At 38.6% G+C, this 19,720-nt stretch overlaps 1 protein-coding gene and 1 long non-coding RNA gene across 2 annotated transcripts in view; one reads left to right on the forward strand and one right to left on the reverse strand.

Annotated features, from left to right (window-relative positions):
- The window catches only part of kctd16b (potassium channel tetramerization domain containing 16b), an 87,618-nt gene extending 72,611 nt beyond the window's left edge, over positions 1–15,007 (reverse strand). Inside the window, exon 1 of the mRNA XM_014989501.2 lies at positions 14,182–15,007. Coding sequence (XP_014844987.1) covers positions 14,182–15,007 — 826 coding nt within the window. The remainder of the gene's footprint in view (positions 1–14,181) is intronic.
- Positions 1–16,569, forward strand: part of LOC106919269 (uncharacterized) — a 57,807-nt gene extending 41,238 nt beyond the window's left edge. The window contains exon 3 of the long non-coding RNA XR_015765336.1: positions 15,635–16,569. This is a non-coding gene — a long non-coding RNA (uncharacterized LOC106919269). The remainder of the gene's footprint in view (positions 1–15,634) is intronic.
- The last annotated feature ends 3,151 nt before the right edge of the window (positions 16,570–19,720 follow it).

Consider the following 19,720-nt stretch of genomic DNA (forward strand, 5'->3'; position numbering starts at 1 on the left):
TTTTTGAGCTCATACACCCACACCTGCACATGTGGGCCTGTGATATTACACAATAAAGTTGAAAAATGTTTCAAATTTGCCACCATTGCAGCCATCGCTCTTGCATCCTGTGTGTTGGGTTTCAGAACGGGTGACAGAGACGTTCAGCTTCTGTTTTTTGTCACTCCTCATGTTTTGAGCCCATAATCAGTTCTGCTATGTGCAACACCAGAGAGTACCCATACCCCCACCTTTCATGCCTCTTTTGTTTTTTAGCTTAGACATGCTAACAAGCAGTAGAAAGTTTCTTCAAATTACATTTTAGCTTTTTGTTAGCACAGCTCAGACAATGGCACCTGGACAAAGAGCTACAGAACTCATGTCGGAAACTGCCACTGTTTATTAGTTTTTAAAAATCTATTTAAGAAGCAGATGCCTTAGCATGTTCCTCTCTTTGTATGAACATATCACGTTTTCTCACAGTAATGATAAAAACAGATTTGAAACAAATGTTATTTATGTCATCAGACTCAATATTCTGCTTTCAGAACCAGAAAGGACACAGTGGGCATGTATCACAAGCTAGTATTGTAATTTCTGTCTGAGTTAATTTCCCTGGAGTTTCTGCATTAGTGCCACTGGCTTTCTTAATGGACATTAAGACTTCACTGCCGCTTCCAAATGAAATGCCACTGACATTCTGCCCTAGGAAGCTACAAGACACTGTGGAATGGAATTAAAGCAGTATGACCATATGCTCCATCAAGCTGTGGACCTCTGCTGGGAAAGTGACAACGTGTGACTCTAATGAGGCACAAAGAAGCAAGAAATGATCCGAAAACAATCAAACTGTGAAGTTTTGCTCTGAAGTTTTAAGGACATGTCTCTGAGGAATTAGTATCTGTTTAATCAGACACTTATCTCTGGAAAATAAGATCAAACATGCAAGTACATGAGGAGATAAGGTGAACCTGCAGGGCTTTGCAAGCATCAGAAAAACCTGTTGAACCTTTGTCACATTAGAATGCAGAGCAGATGCTCAGGTGGAAGGAAAAGGATATGGTTTCAAAGGGTTTTGCAAAAAAAAAAAAAAATCCAAAGTCTGCCATTAGCATTCATTTTCAAATTCAATTGGCTCAACCTGAAAAGTGACTTTAAATAAGAGGTCATTGATGAGATAGTTTCACAACAGCACCCACAAAGTCATGGTGAGGAAAATGTTCGTTAAAAGCTTTCACACTGATAAAAACAGGGCATCATGTGAAATTAGTCTTTGATCCCAATGTGAGGGGGACCAGATCAAAAACTGGTCCCCCTCACATTGATCTGATCAATAATTTGCTCGATGGGAGAGAAGTTTGTCAGCAGATTGTGAAACAGCATGGGACCTGCATGAAATGGGTAAAACAAGAAGTGGATGATGGCTCCTTCAGACAAGTCAATTAATATAATGTTAACAAAAATCACTGTAGTCCACATTAAAATTGCATAATTAAATGTTAATTTTGTAGACAAAGTTTGATGCAGAGAAGTTTTGTCTTACTGTTGGCATTTCCCCAACATCAAAAAGCAAAGATAAGCAGAATCATGGTAGAAATATCTCAAGATTCAGTATATCCAGCCAATAAAAAGGTACCACTGTACAGGGAATAGCTCTATATATTAATATGCCAGGGGCAGAGTGCATCAGAAATAATAATAAAAAAAGGCTGAGCTGCCCCAGATTTTCCATCCAGCAGGTGATCAGATCAGCAGGTTTGGGTGTTAATTTAAAAGATCTCTTGGGTCCAGTTATGATCTTTGTTACTCCCCTTTACTACGTATTATTACATTTAATTTACAAAAGGTCAGTAACTAAAAAATCAGCTTGCCACTGACTGCCACACTTAACTTGAGCTTCAAATGTTCATTTGACATCACATTTTATTCATTAAGTGGCAATTTATCATGGAAACTAAAACCAACAATCAACTTTCTTTTTTTCTGATTGAACTATAACTTTTTTAGTTTGAAAAGGCTTTTGTGAAACAAAAGATTTGATTTTAAAAAAAATCTCAAACTGCAGTATTTTTTCTACATTTGTATTTATTTTTTACCCAGGCTTGAATAAAGGTGAAAAAAGGTAGAATAAATTCCTTCTTACTCTTTTTCCTCAATATTTATTTTCTAATTTTTGTGTACAAATTATTTTGAAAACATGGACTTTTTTACACCACACTTGGTGAGACTCTTCTTAAGTTGTAGTGAGTACATAATCAAGTTTAGTCAATAGATAATTTATAAGAAAATGTCCTTAAATGTCTTTGCCAGGACACACACTTTTAGTGAAGTTGGTTTCATGACAGAATAGATTAAACTTGAAGTATAACAGGTTTTGTTTCTGTAAAAGAGACAAATGCACCTTAACTGTTTTGTTTGAAAATGTGTATTTTGCATGAACTGTAACCTGGTCACTGTGAATTTGTTTTTCTATGGTTCTTCCTAGTAACGCTCAACAGTCTCCTCCTGTCCCTTTACATTTCATTCAGAAAGTGCTTAACATTATTCACTGATGTGATATGTTCCTTCCAGGCCTTATCATTTATTCTTATTTTTTTTCACCCCACTGTCTTCAATCCTGCTTTATTTTTCCTAAATCTGGAGATTAAATTGGCCAGGTCAGTTACCCACTGAGTCAGAAGTCCCACACTCATTCTCCTCTTCTTCTTATCCTGTATCTCTTTGCTGTTATAAACCAGTGAACTCAGCATGCTTGGGGAAAAAGCCTGGATGAAATTTTCCATGCAGGACAGTGAACCTCCACTGTCTAAGGCACACTGGGGAATTAGGCTTGGGAGTTAGATATGCATGAGGAGAGCCATGTAATTATGAGGAGCCATGGTTGCTATGAATTAGGTTTACAGAGACAGTTTAGAAGAAAAAGAAAAGAGCTCAAATATGCAATAATATATATGACCATTTACAAGCTGGAAGCCCAGAAATCCTTTAAGTAACACTGTTGCTAGAGATGCAACGGTCAATCAGCCAGAGACTAGAGCCAGACAAGTTATACTGATTACCATTTCAAATATATGTTGTTGTTTTTTTACTCAATGAATGCATCAAATCTAATAATTTCCACAGTTTTTGGTCTACAGTTGATCAACTCCAACCAGGATCTGAGGAGAGCATTTCTATTCATTGTAAGAAAACTTTCAATTTGTCTTACATTTCCCAGTTTTAAACAATAACAGACTTCAAGTGACCTTCTCAGTGACTCGCATTTTAAACTTAAACCCACTCTCACAGAGCCATGTTACATAACAACAAATTAAAGAGAATTTATTGAACTTTGTTTGTTATCTATATCTGCTCACCGTGGATGCAGATCCAAACGGCAGGAGAACTGCAACAAGCAATCCCAGACAGAAAACAGATGCTGCTGTAATTAAGCAAGGCAACCTCAAATCCAGCGGAACTTCTGTGAGCCATTCAAATTGTGTCTATGGCATTTCCAGCCAATCAGGACGTGTGAAAATACAGGGCCATTAAAGCATTGATGCATTGCAGCAGCCAGCCGCTGAGCTGGGCCTGTGAAGAGTCTCTCCAGCTGCAGCTTCTGTCATTATAGCAACGCTCCACACCTCATCGCACCATGGAACACTTATTCCAACACAACAGGGGAAGAGCATCAGCATTGTGTCAGCTGTGAGCACCAACTGGGAGAGAACAGAAAGTCAAGAGTCACAGAGGAGGAGAAAATGGACTGATAGATGGGAGCGAGGGGCGGCTGTCCTACAGGACTGTGGGAAACTTGTTTTTTTTTTGTGTTTTGCTCACTTTGTTTTCCTTTTCATTTCTTCCTGGCTCGGTCTCTTTCTGTCAGAGCGCTGTAGTCCTGCAGAGTCTCCAGGGGTTGGGATTATAGGAGTCTACGTTACACAGCTACGCTAAGCCTGCATAGGAGAAGGTCAAGGGGAGGCGAGACAAACAAGAAAGTCTGTAATTTCTCCATGTCTGACCCACTTTTTCTGTTCTTTTGTCTCAGTTGTTGTCTCTTTATTGCAACCCGGGTCCCACGTCTCTCTGTGGTGTCTCACAAAAAAATATGTATAAAACATTGTTCCAATCAGGTGACATTTGTCATTCTAAACTCTTGGGTAGTCTTTATAACATTAAGGTTCAAGTAAACTCGATTTGGAAAGTAAATATTGAATTCACTTTTCTTTTCATCCTCAATATTTCTTTGCTTCCTCTGCTATTTCTTTACAGATCATTTGTCTTTTCACCTTCTTCTCTTACCCATTATTGCTGCAGCACAGTTATTATAATAAAATGCTGACATTTTATGTTTCTGTAAACTAATGACAAGCGTATAATATCAGATTTGACTGTGTGGAGTATGAAAGGCTGTTTTTCAACCCTTACATTTCTAAGCCTATTTGGGATGCCTCAAGCCAACAAAACAATAAGAGTCTAATGGGAAACTTGAAAGAATCTCAAGCTGTTTTATAAAGTAAAATTTAACAGTCTGACATTAACAACCAGGCTGCTACCAACTGCTTCACCATGCAGTCTTACTACATTAGACAACATAAGTCATCACACAGGTGTAACAATAATGGTGTTGGAAGAGCCAGCCCAAGTCATAAACCAAACTAATCACTGCTGAGGGTCCTTAATGTCAACACAGACTACAACAGATACAGATTTGATTTATAACAAATATGACAACCTATTCTGAAGATTTCTAAATATGCAATAAAAAAAAATTGTGTTCAATTGAAAATTTAGATGAGCCATGTCATTTAATTCTGCTACGTTACTCATTTTTGCTGCTTGACTCGCATCTTGTCCAACTTGTATGCAATCCCTTTATACGCAAATGCAAATAAACGTTTTTTCTCCTTCCAATCTCTGCTGAGTTTGGACTGAAAAGCTACATGACTGCCACACCAAATGAGCGAGTTAGAGAAATAAGCATATTTCCACATTTTATTTACGGCTATCAATTTCATGATGGACATAATATTGCTTATCTTGAAGCCAAGAAAGACTGTGGAACATGGTTAGTTTAATTGCTGACTTTGGGGTGTGGGTGCCAGGAGGGGGATGAGCTTAACTGGAAGTGGGCCCTCAAATTAAATTCTGCTTTGGGCCTGACATGATCTTGAGCCAGCTCAGTGCATTAGACAAAGCTCCAGGACAGTCAAACCACATAACAGCTGTCTTTGCTAAAGACCAAACCGTGTTTTCCTCCCATCTTCATTCTTTCCCAGTCCAACCATTGCAGATTTGAGGTATAGGCTGATGCTCTCTCTCTGATGCTCTCTCTTGCTGAGGCTGTTTCAGCAGCTGTTCCCATCAAGACTCTCCATTGCGCGGTGAAGGCCTGTCTTGGCCTCGACTAATCGCTTTCCACACGCTTGCAGAATGGAGCTCTTGCACCTAATGTCATCACTGACAGGTCTGGGAGAATCTCGCAGGGATGAACACCATGCAGCTTAAGTTGCTGATGAGTGAGGTTTGTCGGCTGTATGTGAGTATAAACGCATGTCTGCAGCTGGTGGAGTCCAGGTGTGTTTTGCTGATGGCTCAACGGGTGTGCGAATGCCTCAAGTAGCGCAGCGTGGGTCATGCATTAAAGCAAGCACTCGCCCATAACCACTTCCACCTGCCAAAACGCATTTGCCCCACGAGGAGTTACTCATCTGTGTGTAACAAGCTAATGGTGCAGAGTGGCACACAGTGGCGTACATGAAAGCCCCCTTTGTGATGACACTCATTTCACCTGATGGCATTCTGTTGTGTTAAAGCTAAAGCTGGGGAAAATACATCCTAAGCCAGAAAAATGGATTTTCCTATCTACATACCAAATTTTAAGAATGTTTCCATGATGCCATATCCACTATTTCATGTTTATCTTTAAATGATTCTGCTGAGAGCTTCGCTGTTATACCCTCAAGTGGATTCAATAAAGTGCTGTCTGCAGAGATGATTAATTATCATTCACTGCAGACATGCAGCAAATTGGTAAATACATTTAGCCTTTTACGCCCCCAGACATGATCCAGAATTTGAGTAGTCATAAGCAAAAACAAAACAAACAAAAAATACATAGAAAGAAAGAAAGAGGCTGATATCTGCAGTCAGCGGAGTGAATCTGGGTATTGAATAACAAGTTGAAACTGACCTAAGAGGCTGAGGCTTTTGGCATGAAAAAATTGAATCTTTCAAGTGGGCAATTTCAGAGTTCTTTCGGTGAACCTGGAAATTAAATGTCAGCTACTGAACACAAACAACCAGGATAAAAAATACGAGATACAGAGTCATATAAAGGTGTTTGTACCTGTTGAATCTGTCTGAATGTCCACAAACTTTTAGGTCTTTTATTGAGATTTTATAAACATAATTGTGATATGGAAGGCAGATGATAAACAGTTTTAAACATATTTTTACAAATAAAACTCTAAAAATGTCTTTTTACTACAGCTCGATTAGCTTTGAGCAGCAGTAGACTGAACACTAAATTCAAGGACACAGATTTCATTTGATAGTTTTTTGCAGACAAAATTAGAAAAAAACACCCCATTTTCACAGCGTAAAGAGAGCGTACTCTGCATTTATCTTCCTTACAGATCTGTCATATTAAGTAAGTAATCTCATCAAAGTGTTGTGGATGCTTTTAGAGAGTAATTCAAAAATATCTCCTATATTTCAAATTAATCACCATTAGCAAGAAATGATAAGCTGCATAGTTTTTAAGTAATTAGTCCAGGGTGCTTCAGGAAATCAAGTTTAGGATCTGATCTGATATAATTAAAAAAGTTTTTATAAAAACGTTTAGAGAAGAAAAGTTTGTTTTGATATCCATGCTGTAGAAATGACAAAAACAGTTTTGTATTTGCATTGCATAATTATTATAAGGGCAGAACTATATCATAAACTGCTGATGACCATACTGACACAGATCAGCGTCCATGTCTGCTAACAGTTTTTACTTGGGCAGCTTGCCCCTCTTCATTCAACAATAATTTCAGCATCAAAACATAAAGTGTTATTGCTTTGATGAATTAGCATCTCCACTATTTAGTCAGCAAAAGACAAATGAGTTTGTGTTTCGTGCTAAAGAATGTATTGTTTATCTTCAGATCACATTGTCCTCAAACAAAGCTATTTCAAACACAGGTCCTGCTTCTCTCTAAGAGCTGTTTCATCCATTCTAGAAATACAAATACAAATTTGGAGCTTTTATTGTTGTATTCCAACCATCTGCTTTTAGCAGTGAACTGACATTGCAACAAACAATTTAAACACATTTCAAACACAAAACTGCAAAATTTTGAATGAATTGTGGGTTATCTGTCTACTTCACATGGGATCAGAATTACTCATACTGGTTAAACAATAACATTCGGATGATTGTCCCTTGCTAAGCTGGAAAGTAGTCAAACATTTTTCATAGTCATCAACACTGTGCTGTATGAGTATTTGTCCAATGATTTCAGAACTGGGGAAGCTTGCAGTGAAGTGGGCGTGTGTAATTCCAGTGGTGTTGAAGTGTTCTTTTGATCACTGCGACCAATTTATTTTCATCTGGTATTTTGAGTAAGATGAGGGAAACCTGGACACAACTGTGTGTTCCAGTGAAACCCACATCAAAACTAGTCTATTCAAAACTAGAACGGATATTGGAGGCTGACATTAGGCTTTGGGAATGACTCTGACCTCAGCCCTAATGAAAATGTATGGACGTGGCTTAAAAGCCGAGTCAGTGCCAGGAAGCCATCTAATTAAAATGAGCTCTTCTATTTCTATTTCTGATCAGAAGAGTGGTCCGGTCAGAATGATCCAGGAAGCTGGTTGATAGCTGTGGTTCATGTCCAAAACAATGAGGCACATTTCACCAATTATTAGTCAAATCAAAATTGTGTTTCATCCAATGAGTCCACAATACAGTTAAGAAATATAACTAAAAGCCCAGAATTAAATGAAAATTAACATTATAAATGTATGTAAACTTCTGATTTAATTGTCTAATCTTAATTGCTAGAAGCTACTCAACTGTCAAGTGGGTAACTAATCAGTTACAGTTTAAAATAACAGTAGATGGCATTCAACTATCACTTCCAGTGTTAAGACATCATAGATAACAATATAAGCTCATCTACTGTTTGTGAACATGGATCATACAAACCATGTTTTTGTTACAGATACAATAAATTATAATATAAACTAGATTCCTCTGTTCTGACAAGAGTCCAGCTGTGAGGGTTTGCAGCCATTCAGCAGCATCAGCATGTCTGAGGTGAAATTAGGAAGATCTAGATCAGAGCTGATGCCGCAATTTATCCCGTAGCTGATCGATAAGGTTAAGGGCAGAACTGTACCGGGTAGTCAGATTCTTCTACTCTGAGCTGAGAAATGTGCTTCATTGTGTAGAAGTCGAATGGAAGACCTCTCAACAATTGTATTTTAATTTTAAAAGCACACAGTTGAGTAAAGCCTGGTCAAAATGTAAAAATCAGACCAGATATCACACAAATCTGAAATGAAGTTGATGCTTGATGCAAAATTGGTGGCGGTGGGCAGACAGACAGAGATATGAATAAGAAGTGAGACAGGAGGTGTGACGGTGCAGTCAGGCATGTAAAGGCAACTGGTGCCGCCACTGTGCTCCCTGCCCCTGCAGCGCAGCAAAATGAAGAGTGGGGAGAGGGGAAGGTGGGAACCAAGACAGGAGAGAAAAGACAGCTGTGATTGACTGGAGCAAAATGACAATACATGAAAGGAGAAGACAAGGGGAAAAGAGAAGGAAGAGAATGAAAACAGAGGATGGGGTGGGGTAGAGAAGAGCTAGTCAAATAAACGAGACTGTCGGATGATGCATTTAATTCACTGTGTGACTACAGCATTAAACAAGCTCCCTGCATGCTTCTCAGGGAGCATGTATGCTTTCACATAACTACTTGGTTGCTTTTGTGTGTCCTGCATTCTTGATGAGTGTGCCTCTTATTGTGTGTACAGTTTGCATTGAAGTATAGACCCTCACCTCCAAGTGAGTTGCTCCTAATGAGCAACTGTTGGCAAAATCCAGAAGCTGTTACTTTTGTCAGTAAGCAAGAAGATGCAGCAGCAGCCCACAGATATGCTGCCAGGTATTACATTAACAAGCTGTGTTTGCTTCTTCTTTTAGCAACTCTCACCACTACTTGATTTACCTTGTTAGAGCTACTTTTGGGAGTTATGAGAGCCAAGAGTCATTGTCATTGTGATTCAATGCAGAGCTCAGTTATCCTGAATCCACCCCACTAGATTATTCTGATGTGCTTCCTTAGCAGCTGGTAGCTGTGTGGACATGTGATGATATCAAAACTGTGACTTAGAAGAATGGAAGTCAGCATTCTCTTTACTAGATAAATAAATAATTACATAAATAAATAAATACACATTACAATCAATTAACTGAAAGAAAATCAAATCAAAAATAGGCAGACATTAAACCTACGAAAAATGAGCAAATTGTATTTTTATGAGGTACTTTGCAACATGTTTATAAACTACCACTTTTTCTTAGTTTTGTCACATGACATGCGAGAAAATTGCCTACTCACTTGTTTTTATTGTCAGCCACCTGAAGGGTTTGTATGTTTTTTCTTTTTTTTTTTCTTTTTTTTTTAGAATATTGTAAATCTAAAGTTTTTACAAATCATCCATCCAATCATTGTCCATACTTTCTGAATACTTGCAGGGTTGTGAGAGAAGGCTGCTATACACCTAACACCTAAGGGCACCTAAAGGCAATTTACCGTGCCAGAATAATGCATGTCTTTTTTTACTGTGGGAGAAAGCCTGAGTACCCACAGAGAACCTACGGATGCATGAGGAGAATTTACAAACCAGTGGTAACTACTAAATAAACTTACTGGCTAATGTGTTTGGCACACTAATTAAATTGCTTGTTAACTCATAGACATGTATTATAGAAACTGCTGATCTTTTGGGATTTTCAACATCAACCGTCTTTCAGGATTTCATAGAATGTTTCCAAAAAGAGCGAATACCCACAGAGCAGCAGCTGTGTGGATGAAAATGCCTTGTTGCTATTAGAGATCAGAGGAAAATGGGCAGATTAGTTTGAGTTTGGGAGGAAGCTGGAGTACCCAGTGAGAACCTATGCATGCACTGGAAGAACATTCAAACTACATGCAGAGAGACACCAGGCCGGCATTTATAACCAGGAGCCTCATGCTGCAAGACAACAGTACTAGTAACTGCTCCACTGTGCAGCCATGACATCACACGTCAAACCTTTAACAGATGGGTTATAGCAGTAGAAGATGGTGAAGTTCTGTTAACTAAAAACTGCAAATTGAGTATACTATTCTCACAGGCTACCAAAACCTGCTAAATACATACTGGATAAGCATTGGAGGGTCAATTCAGCTTTGAAATCTAGATGGAAGGGTCAGAATTTGGTGTGACTACTATAAAAGCATAAATTAATACTGTCTTGTATCAGCTGTTTGGGCAGGTGATGGTGAAGGTGCAGTGGTGTGAGGGACATTTTGAGTCTGTCAATACGATTTGAGCACTGTGTAAATATCACATCACTGTTTATGTTCATTATGTCAGTTTTGAAGACAAGAAAGTGGTCCAACCCTTTAGTAACCAGTTAAAGGGCCTTTACTTGTTTAGCACTTTATCAAGTCCAAACAACCATAAAGCACTTTACACTACATTCAGGCATTCACCCATTTTTAAAATGAAGCTTAGCAATGGCAGCTGAGGAAGTAAACAAAGCCATTCAGTATGTGTTGGCCACACTTCCAAGTATTGAGCAATTAAAGTCGGAGGACAAAGAGACATTTTACTGCTGGCAAAGATGGCGCTACTCCCTCTGGAGTCGTTAACAGTCCACGCAATTTCCGGGAAGCTTCATTAAGCTGGCGCATTACATATGTTGCAACCAAACATGAGTGATTGGGTAAAATTTAAAACTTCAACAGAGTCTGCCATTTCAGGAAGTAATCATTTCTCATTAGTTGAGTGTCCAGATCCTCTGCATGAAGCAAAACTTGGAACAAGTTGTTGGTTTTTACCAGGCTAAAGTCAACCCAAAAAATATTTTAAAATATTTTCATATTTTCAGTGTAAGCCTTTAGATAACCACAACTAAAATAGCTTCTGTGCACTTTTAATATTGATCTTGAAAAACTCCAGGATTTATGTCTCCCACTTCCAACAGATTCTCACTCTGTGTATTGATGATGGCAGCTTAGCAAGCTGTCTACTACTGTTTAACTGAAACTGCGAGTGACCTCCTGTGACTCGAAAAAGGAAACATTTTCTTCCTTGAGTACACACTCAAATCAGGAGAAAACTGTTTGCTCTGACTCATTCCCAAAGGAAACAAATGGACTGAGACAGAAACAGCAAAATTGTCTCCCTTAATATAATTGAGACACTGAGATCCTAAGTTCAGTTAAGTCTGAGATTCATGAATTTTCTTTGAATTATTTAACCATTGCAGGAACTAATTTATTACCAGATTGTAACCAACATTTACATATTAGTGACTGAGATAAAATCATCAAGTGAGGTTTCTCCCACAGGAAGGAGGGACTTTAAGCTCAGGAGAATCACTGATATACCACCTTACAGTAGAAACACACAGCACAACAGAAAGGCTTCTCAGCACTCGCTTAGTATAGGACTGTTGTTCCAACTTGTCCTTGATACAGAATGCATGGATCAATTTTATAGAAGAAAACGACCGAAATCTGTTACAAGAAGATGTGGGGTAACAATATGCTTGAGGAGATGTGTTACTTGCTATTCCTAATGCTATAGTGTAAATATGAAGAAAAGCTTTTTTTCTTCCTTCAATTCAGAACAAATTCAAGGATTAATACTGTCTGCAATAAATTCTACATAACACATGTGAAAAATATACTTATTAATTTTGACAGCGGACAAATTCACCACACGCTGAGGACTGAGATGTGAAAGATTGCATTTGTCACATTAAGAAAATAAACTTTAACATATTTTATTAGGATTTTATGCCACCAACCAACACAAAGTTGTGCATAATTGAGAAACAGAGTGAAAATGACACATGGCATGTAATGTAAACTCTGTTTAAATACAATGCTCCTGTGGAGGCCTCAAAGCTTTATTTGAGAATATGACGGCACAAATAGCATCATGAAAGCTGCACTTGTGTGTGTATGTGTGTTCAGTGCAAGGTGTTTTTTAAGTGATTTGAAAAAAATAATATTTTCAGCTTTTAATTATCTTCAGGATAAAATAATCACCCACTTGCCCATTTTATGACACCATCCAATTCTTTTTGATGTCGTTTTCAGCACTTCAGCATTATTTTATTTATTTAATTTTTCTCTTTCTCTTTTGTGTCCTCTCAAGCCTGCTTAGAGCTAAAAGCTCTTTGGATTAAAGAGAAAACTTTATCTTTGTTTTTGGTAATTGTGCAAAGAATTCAGGCACAGGTTTGAGATAAATCATGCACTGTTGTATGAAAGAATATGGATAATTTTGTGGCTTCATAAAATCTTACAACAGCCACAATAAAACACATGATGAGCTCTTTCCTACACCCTCCCCCTCAGGAATCCTAAATAGCAGCTAGCGAGCCGCACAGATGGAGAACTGGAAGGATAGCAATAGCAAAGCCAGAAGGAAGTGCAAGAAGTTGAAAGAAAGTGCTGGCTGGATGAAAGAGAGAGGAGGTGGAGAAGCAAATTGCACCGTGATGAGAAATGGCAGACCCCCTGACAGATCGTTGCTCTGACAGCTTCCACAGCGCTGAGGGGAAATGATTAAAATCTGGTTAAATCTTCTGAAATATAAGCTCTTGCAGGAGATCCAGTCGAATGCTGCAACATGCTGTAATAGGTTTGAGCACAGTGAGATTAAAACACAAATTAGCTTGTCAGTTAAGTGTTTGTTGCTTCCACTGAATGATAACAACGCCTTGACTTAACCCCAATTATGAGAGGTGATCTCTAATTGGTTTTGTTCCACACGGTTCAGAAAAAACCTTCAGACTCCAACCAAGCGTGGAAATATTTTGTGCATGCCTGCAGCTTTGAAGACGTACCCTGAGGTTCCAGAGAGATAAACGTGAGGCATTAATTTACCTAAGTCTCTCATAAAATCAGCAAGCTCTTGATTAAAATGTTTTGCATTGTGTCAAAGGAAATTAGACTGACTGTATGAGTTTTAGCACTCTGATACAAAAAAGTTGCTCTCTACCAATCAGATTTTTTAGATGTTTTTACATAGTCACCAGGCAAATCAGATGCGCCTCCTAGTGGTCATTTGTAGAGCTGGCCAAAGGATGCATGAAGTCCATACTTCCAATTGAGTCCCACCAGCTAACATTAAATGTGTTTTATTACAGTAAAACTGTGGTAGAGTTTGCACTCTTGCTTTGTAGCAAGAGGGTCTTGGTTCATACCCTTCTCAAGACCTTCCTGTGTGGGTTTTCATGGTCTTCCTGTCGAGTCATGGTTTCTCTTTGAGTTCTTTGGCATCCTCCCACAGCACAAAGACGTGCATGTTGGTTAACTGGTCAGTTCAAATGTTACTTCACCATGGCTGTGTGTGTGTATCAGCACCAAACTGTAGTGAAACTGTAAGGATTAACTGGGTATAGAAAACAAATTGATGTTTATTTTTCTGACTCTTTTGGTTATAGCAGTCGTGTCGTAAAGGCAGTATGGTAAGTATGGAGGGAAGAGGCATCCAGTTTAATTAGTTTAAGAAATGAACACACATAGAACTTTGTCTTTTAGGGAGTGAATAATTCTCAATCACGCTGTACATGAAGTGGGATCCCAGTACATGGAGAAGACATGATTAATCAGATACATTTAACATAACTGTCAAACTGTTAATGTTTCCTGAATGATGAATCCATTGTTCATTTTAAACCGTAAAAAAAGTTTCATAAAATGCTATAAAGGTACACTGTTAACTATAAAATAACTATCTGTGTATTTGCCATTCATTAAAAAGTGAATTTCACAAGTTTCTGTGTGACCGGTTGATTAAAGAGCAGTATAGTTAAGACTTGAGCGGTCTAGTTCTGGACTTAACTGGGAGTACCAACCCCACGATCAAAGTCCCAGGACACCATCCAATCGTGCACCGCCACTGCCCTCTGCAGAACACAATGACAAAGACTTTCACACTTACGGTAGAAGACGTATTCAGTGTAGCTGGACCAGATCTTGTCCTCTGTGTGCTGGTTGACAAACGAGGCTGTGACTGAGGAGTTGCAGGCCACCATCTGGAAGCCGCACTCCGACAGCATATCAAACGCTCTCTCCAGATGCTTGAACTTGAGATAAAACCGGGAGGTGTATCGCTCCGGGGTCCTGTCCGGATCCCGGCTCTCGTTTAGAGTCTCCCCGAACACCTCTTTAGCCAGAGCCACCCTGCCGCAGATCAGTATCCGAGGTACTCTCCTGAACTTGGCGTCGCTCTGGCTCTCCCGCCCCATGGTGCACGACCCCCGGTATCCCACCGTGATGAAACCGCTCTTCCTGTCCGCGGGGACCAGAGAGGGCGGTGGGCACTGTCGGTGGTCGCTACCCTGAGAGCCATCTTCATGGTCGCTGTGAAAGAAGTCGTCCGGACTGTGCTTGATGTCCTCTGGGGTCAAAAGCTTCACCAGGTCGGGCAGCTGGAAGTACTCTGCCTCTTTCCGGAGCCTCCCTTTCTCGGGGAAGTGGTCCGGGAGGACGACTTGCTTGTCCCGGAGGTAGTCCAGAACATATCGGAATAAAAACCCGTCCCTGTCGATGAAGTACCTGCCCTTGGGGTCTCTCGCCAAATCGTTAGATGCGTCTTTTTTGGAGAACAGCTTACCGAGCAACGAATTCGGGGTCCCCACCAAAGTTGAGTGGCGGGTGTAATAAACCTGCCCCCCTACGTTTAACTCAACAACATCTGGGAAACTGTTCTGAACTGAAGCCTGCAGGTCTTTGGGAATAGTTCTGCAGTTTCCACTCAGCGCCATTCTTTTCCTCTCCCTGCAGGAGCTCTCAAAATAATGAAAAATGGAAATAAAGGCTGTCAAAAGGTGCGTCCTCCTGTATTTGGTGACAGAGTCTCCAACTTCATCTCAAAACCATCCCCTTTTGCGTTTTCCTTCCATCGACGTTAATTCAGTGACATTAAAACCCACTGCTGTAGGCTTATTCATCCGTTGCTGGGCATGCAGCGCGCCTCTTGGGTGACTTTGGTGGAGGAAGAAAAGAATCAGTGCTGCGCGAGAGTGGAAAACTGAATTAGAGGCTCACATTAGTGGCTGTAGGACTCTACTGCCTCTGGGGAAAACAGCATTATATGTAGGCTGAAAGAAACCTTCATGCATTGAGTGAAGAAAACTTGCCTTGCATGCGTATGTTTTTGTTCCTGGTAGTATTTCCCAACAAAGAAAAAAAAAAAGCTTCCCAGAAGAAAGTGGATCAACTTATTTTTAGGATATAGTCCAAACAGGGGGGAGAGAAAACGCCTTGGAGTGATTAACTTCACTGCTGATTCTGTGTTCTGTCTTTACAGTCATAAAAATAGTTATTCTTTGCTTTTCCTAAATTGTATAAAAATCGAAATCCATGTGTTCTTTTTTTTTCTTTCAAAGCAGAAAAGTCCGCGCCGCCGCTGCTGCTGCTACAGGGAGCTGTCCGTGGTGCTGCTCTCCTCCTCAGCCTCTTCTGCGCGCACCTCCTCCCTTTCCCGACAGAGTTGGGTGGTGTCTTCTTTTCTCTCCTCTGCTGTGCTGTCCCCCCTCCTCTTCCTCTAGTTCACACACTCATACTAACACACATGCAGAATCTGTTAAAAAAACAACAATTTTACATTTTCTCCGATATTTATCACACTTGTATTCCTATATGTATAATGCATGAAGGCCGTGCCGTTGCAATAAAACGAGCAAACTTGTTTATGTGTCAAATGTAAAGTTTTCGGGATTTCACTGCTAGTACTGCATCCATCTTTGTGCCATTATTTCTACATAAATATGGTCTGCAGCTTGATTCGATTTGCTATAAGCTTCTTTCAATAAATCAAATATGGATTTTCCAATTTAAATATTACCAGATTTGCCTTTTCCAGAAATGTATTTGGATATTTACTTTCCTAGAGATAAAATATTTACAGCCCAGATGAGCGATTCTCTGTGTAACTGAGTGGGAACAACGTGTGGGGTTTCTCTCCTCGGTTCAAAATACGCCCAACAGCGCCCTCTTCTGTTTCACTCCTTCCCAGACTGTGGAGGGACCCCACACAGTTACAGCTGTTAAGTTGACGTGAAAGATAAACCTCATCAACATTTTAAACAATACTTTGATAATTTTGCTTGATTAAACTGTTGTCATATGTAATTGGACTAATTTCAGTTTTGTTTGTATTTGTGAATATGTTTTTGGTGACCTTCAATGTTTATGTGTAAATCTAATGGTTTGCTCTATTTTAGTGCTAATCGACAGAGTGCCCTTGTAAATGAGATTCTAGGTTCCTTTTCTGGTTGGATAAAATTCAAATAAAATAAACACTTAAACTGTTCAGACATTCAAACTATTACTTTTCGAAATATTTCTACATAAGTATTTTTTCTTTATCTGCACATATAACCCTCACACCAAAAGACCTATAGGCAAACAAGGCATTGAAGTGAAAACAAAGCACTTTATTGCAGAAATTACAGTCACTCTGCAAAGCAAGATGTAAATATAAGTACTGTAGAGATAAAAAAAAAATCCAAATATCTTTTGAATTTATCAATGTGCAGAAAAAAATAAAAACAATCCTTAAATATTTTCATATTTTCTCAGGTAACAACCACAAACTTCAAAATATTTTACAGGTAGCTTGTGAGACATTAGATAGATCAATGACCAGTGGTGCATAATTATGAATTGGAATGAAAAGCATACAGTGGTTTTCAAAATGGCTTTTAACTGACTATTCTGAACAATATTAACTCGTCATTTAATGAAAACAAGTTCATGTAGATTCGACAAAAATAGATTAAATGCTATGGTAATAAATGCTGAATTTAAATGATGTGCAATAGAATTATCAGATTAGATTTCATTGGAGTCCTATTAATATTCTTGCATATTGTAACTTTAATGTTGCGATATTCAACATGAAAGTGATTTATTTTGCTGCATTTTTAAAGTAGCATTAACATAAGTTCAATCTGTAATCATTTGTTCAGGAAGTACAATTATATGGCAAGAAAAACAAAATGTCAGCTTACATCCATCAAGACAGCATGGTAAATTAATTATATTTTAAATCTATTTTCAGCATAGCTGTCAGGTAACTAAAACCCAGAAGAATGTATACTCATTCATCATTAAATATTGCATAATTTACATTTTATCTCCCTAAATCAATTAATAAGATGGGGGGAAAAATGGAAAAGAGAGAAGACAATACAACAAGTCAGCAAGATCAAACACATTAAAATGAAAATGACACACAGAGGCAGAGAGAGAGATGCTGGAGAGGTGTGCCACGCTGGGACCTGAGCGGTCACCCAGAATTAGGCCACGTTGGCAGCTTCATCTTAAATACATATGCACATTACAGGCTCCCTGCTGCGCTACTATTTAAAAATCAGATGATTGACCATCTGTAAGGAGTTAAACCTTCTTCCTCTCTCTTCCAAAATATTTGATAATATAAAATGACAACCACAAAGACAACAGAGCATTATTGTTTGATCCATGATAAATTATACAAACATACAGTGAAATAATGAAAATACTGCCTTGCAAAAGAATTTCTACCCCTTTAACTTTTTTTCATTTTTCAATGACAAAAAATTCATTTTATGTGATAGACCAACAGAAAGCAGCACATCATTGAGAAATGAAAGGAAATAATATATTATCTTTTTTATAATAATATAGTATTGGATATTTGAAGCTAGCCTCCTTGAGTGATTACTTTGTGCACCCACCTAGCTCAAATGAAGTCAGATTAAACAGGCAGCAGGAGTGAACAGCAGTTTCCAGATCTGACTTTTCCTGAGCCAGATTCTGTAAAAAGACATTTTCAGAACCACATATGGGTTTTCTTCTACTTTACAGTTATATTCTACTTTGAGTTGGTCTATCTCATGAGGTCCCAAACAAATAATGGACGTTTGTGATTGTGATGTGAAGAAATGTGAAAAAGTTCAAAGGACATGAAAACCTCTTTCAATGCACTGTATCTCCAAACTTCTTGGTAAAACCTCATTCACAGGCGATCACACCCACTACAGTTTCCCTCTGACATTTTTTTTTTACATCTCAAAATTTGTTTAATCAGTTTTGCATTCGCTCCTACAAAATGTATGATAAAATATTCAGTCCCCAAGCACAGCAGTGACATTCATAATTTATTATTTTTCCATGAGGCCCACCACCATATCAGAGATATTTTTAATTTTTCACTTGAAAAAGAAATCGACTTATTGCTCTTACAACTAATTCATGGGTGCTTCTCTTCCTTGACACAGATCTGCTTGCAAGCACAGTCACTTTCTTCCTGTGCGTTGCACAAAAAAATCTATTAAAGGGAATTTTCAGTCCAGTCACAGATGGTTGAAATAAACAGCATACTTCTCCCACTTCCATCTCTCATTACCGGCGCTCACTGAATGATGCCAGGCGATGAGAAATCTACAAGTACAGCAAGCGGACATTCAATGCATAAATCCCCTTCTATGGGAGAGGGGCGGTATTTACTAAAGTGACTCCCTGTGCTCTCAGAAAGGGATGATTATGTATTTATTCATTCATTTCTCAGGTCCAGATAATGAACATTTGCATTGCCTGAGAATGGAAATGATGTTAGTTGTAAACAGTCTATGAGTTAAAAGCTTGATGGTAGATAAGTTGTTTGTCCATACCGCTCCTGAAAGTCTGCTCTCATTCAGAAAAAGCTGGACGTGCAAAACAAACAAAAGCAGCTCTCCTTTTTCACCTAAGAGGCACTGCATTAACCATTAGAAAGACATTATGCAAATTTTTTAGGTTGTGTAATTGGGGAACACTAAGAACGCCATTATTAAAGAAACCAGGAGCAGTACATGTTGATTATAGAAATAACTATTCATAGTTGGAGTTGTTCAATTCTGCAAACTTTTACAAACATAAAAGCTGTTATATGCATAATACAAAAGTTTTGGAACAGCCTTGCTAAAGTCCAAATCTGAGGGGTCACCTGAAGAGAGCGGAGGTCAGGAAGTGTCTTCATAAGTTCAAAGATCCAAAAAGCCTCTGCAAACTGCAGTGAGCAAAGTCAAGATATGTGGTGCTTTGACTAGCAAAAAATTCTGAATGTGAAACCGAGTTGAAACATATTTCCACAAACGTATAGCTAAAGGGTGTACACACTTATGCAACTGGGTTATCGCTCCATTTTTATTTAGTTGTACAAAATAAATGTCAATATTTGTGAAAAAGTCATTTTGAACTTAATTTCTAAAAGAAAGTAGAAAGATATATCACTCTCATAATTCACAGTTATAAGCTCTTCTGCTAAAGGTGTGTAGGAATACATTAAACAAATTTTTGTTAAAAAAATAATAATTTGTTTAATGTCCCAGCCCCAGACTTATCTATCTATGAACAATAGCAAATAGATAGCAATAGATATCTATTGCTATAAAAAATCATTTTTCTCTCTCTTAGCCATCTGAATGTGAAAGAAGGCCAGATAAACTTGG

Source organism: Poecilia mexicana, unplaced genomic scaffold, assembly GCF_051168715.1.
Source record: "Poecilia mexicana isolate PSO_F unplaced genomic scaffold, ASM5116871v1 scaffold_14, whole genome shotgun sequence".
In the NCBI taxonomy this organism is placed as follows: Eukaryota; Metazoa; Chordata; class Actinopteri; order Cyprinodontiformes; family Poeciliidae; genus Poecilia; species Poecilia mexicana.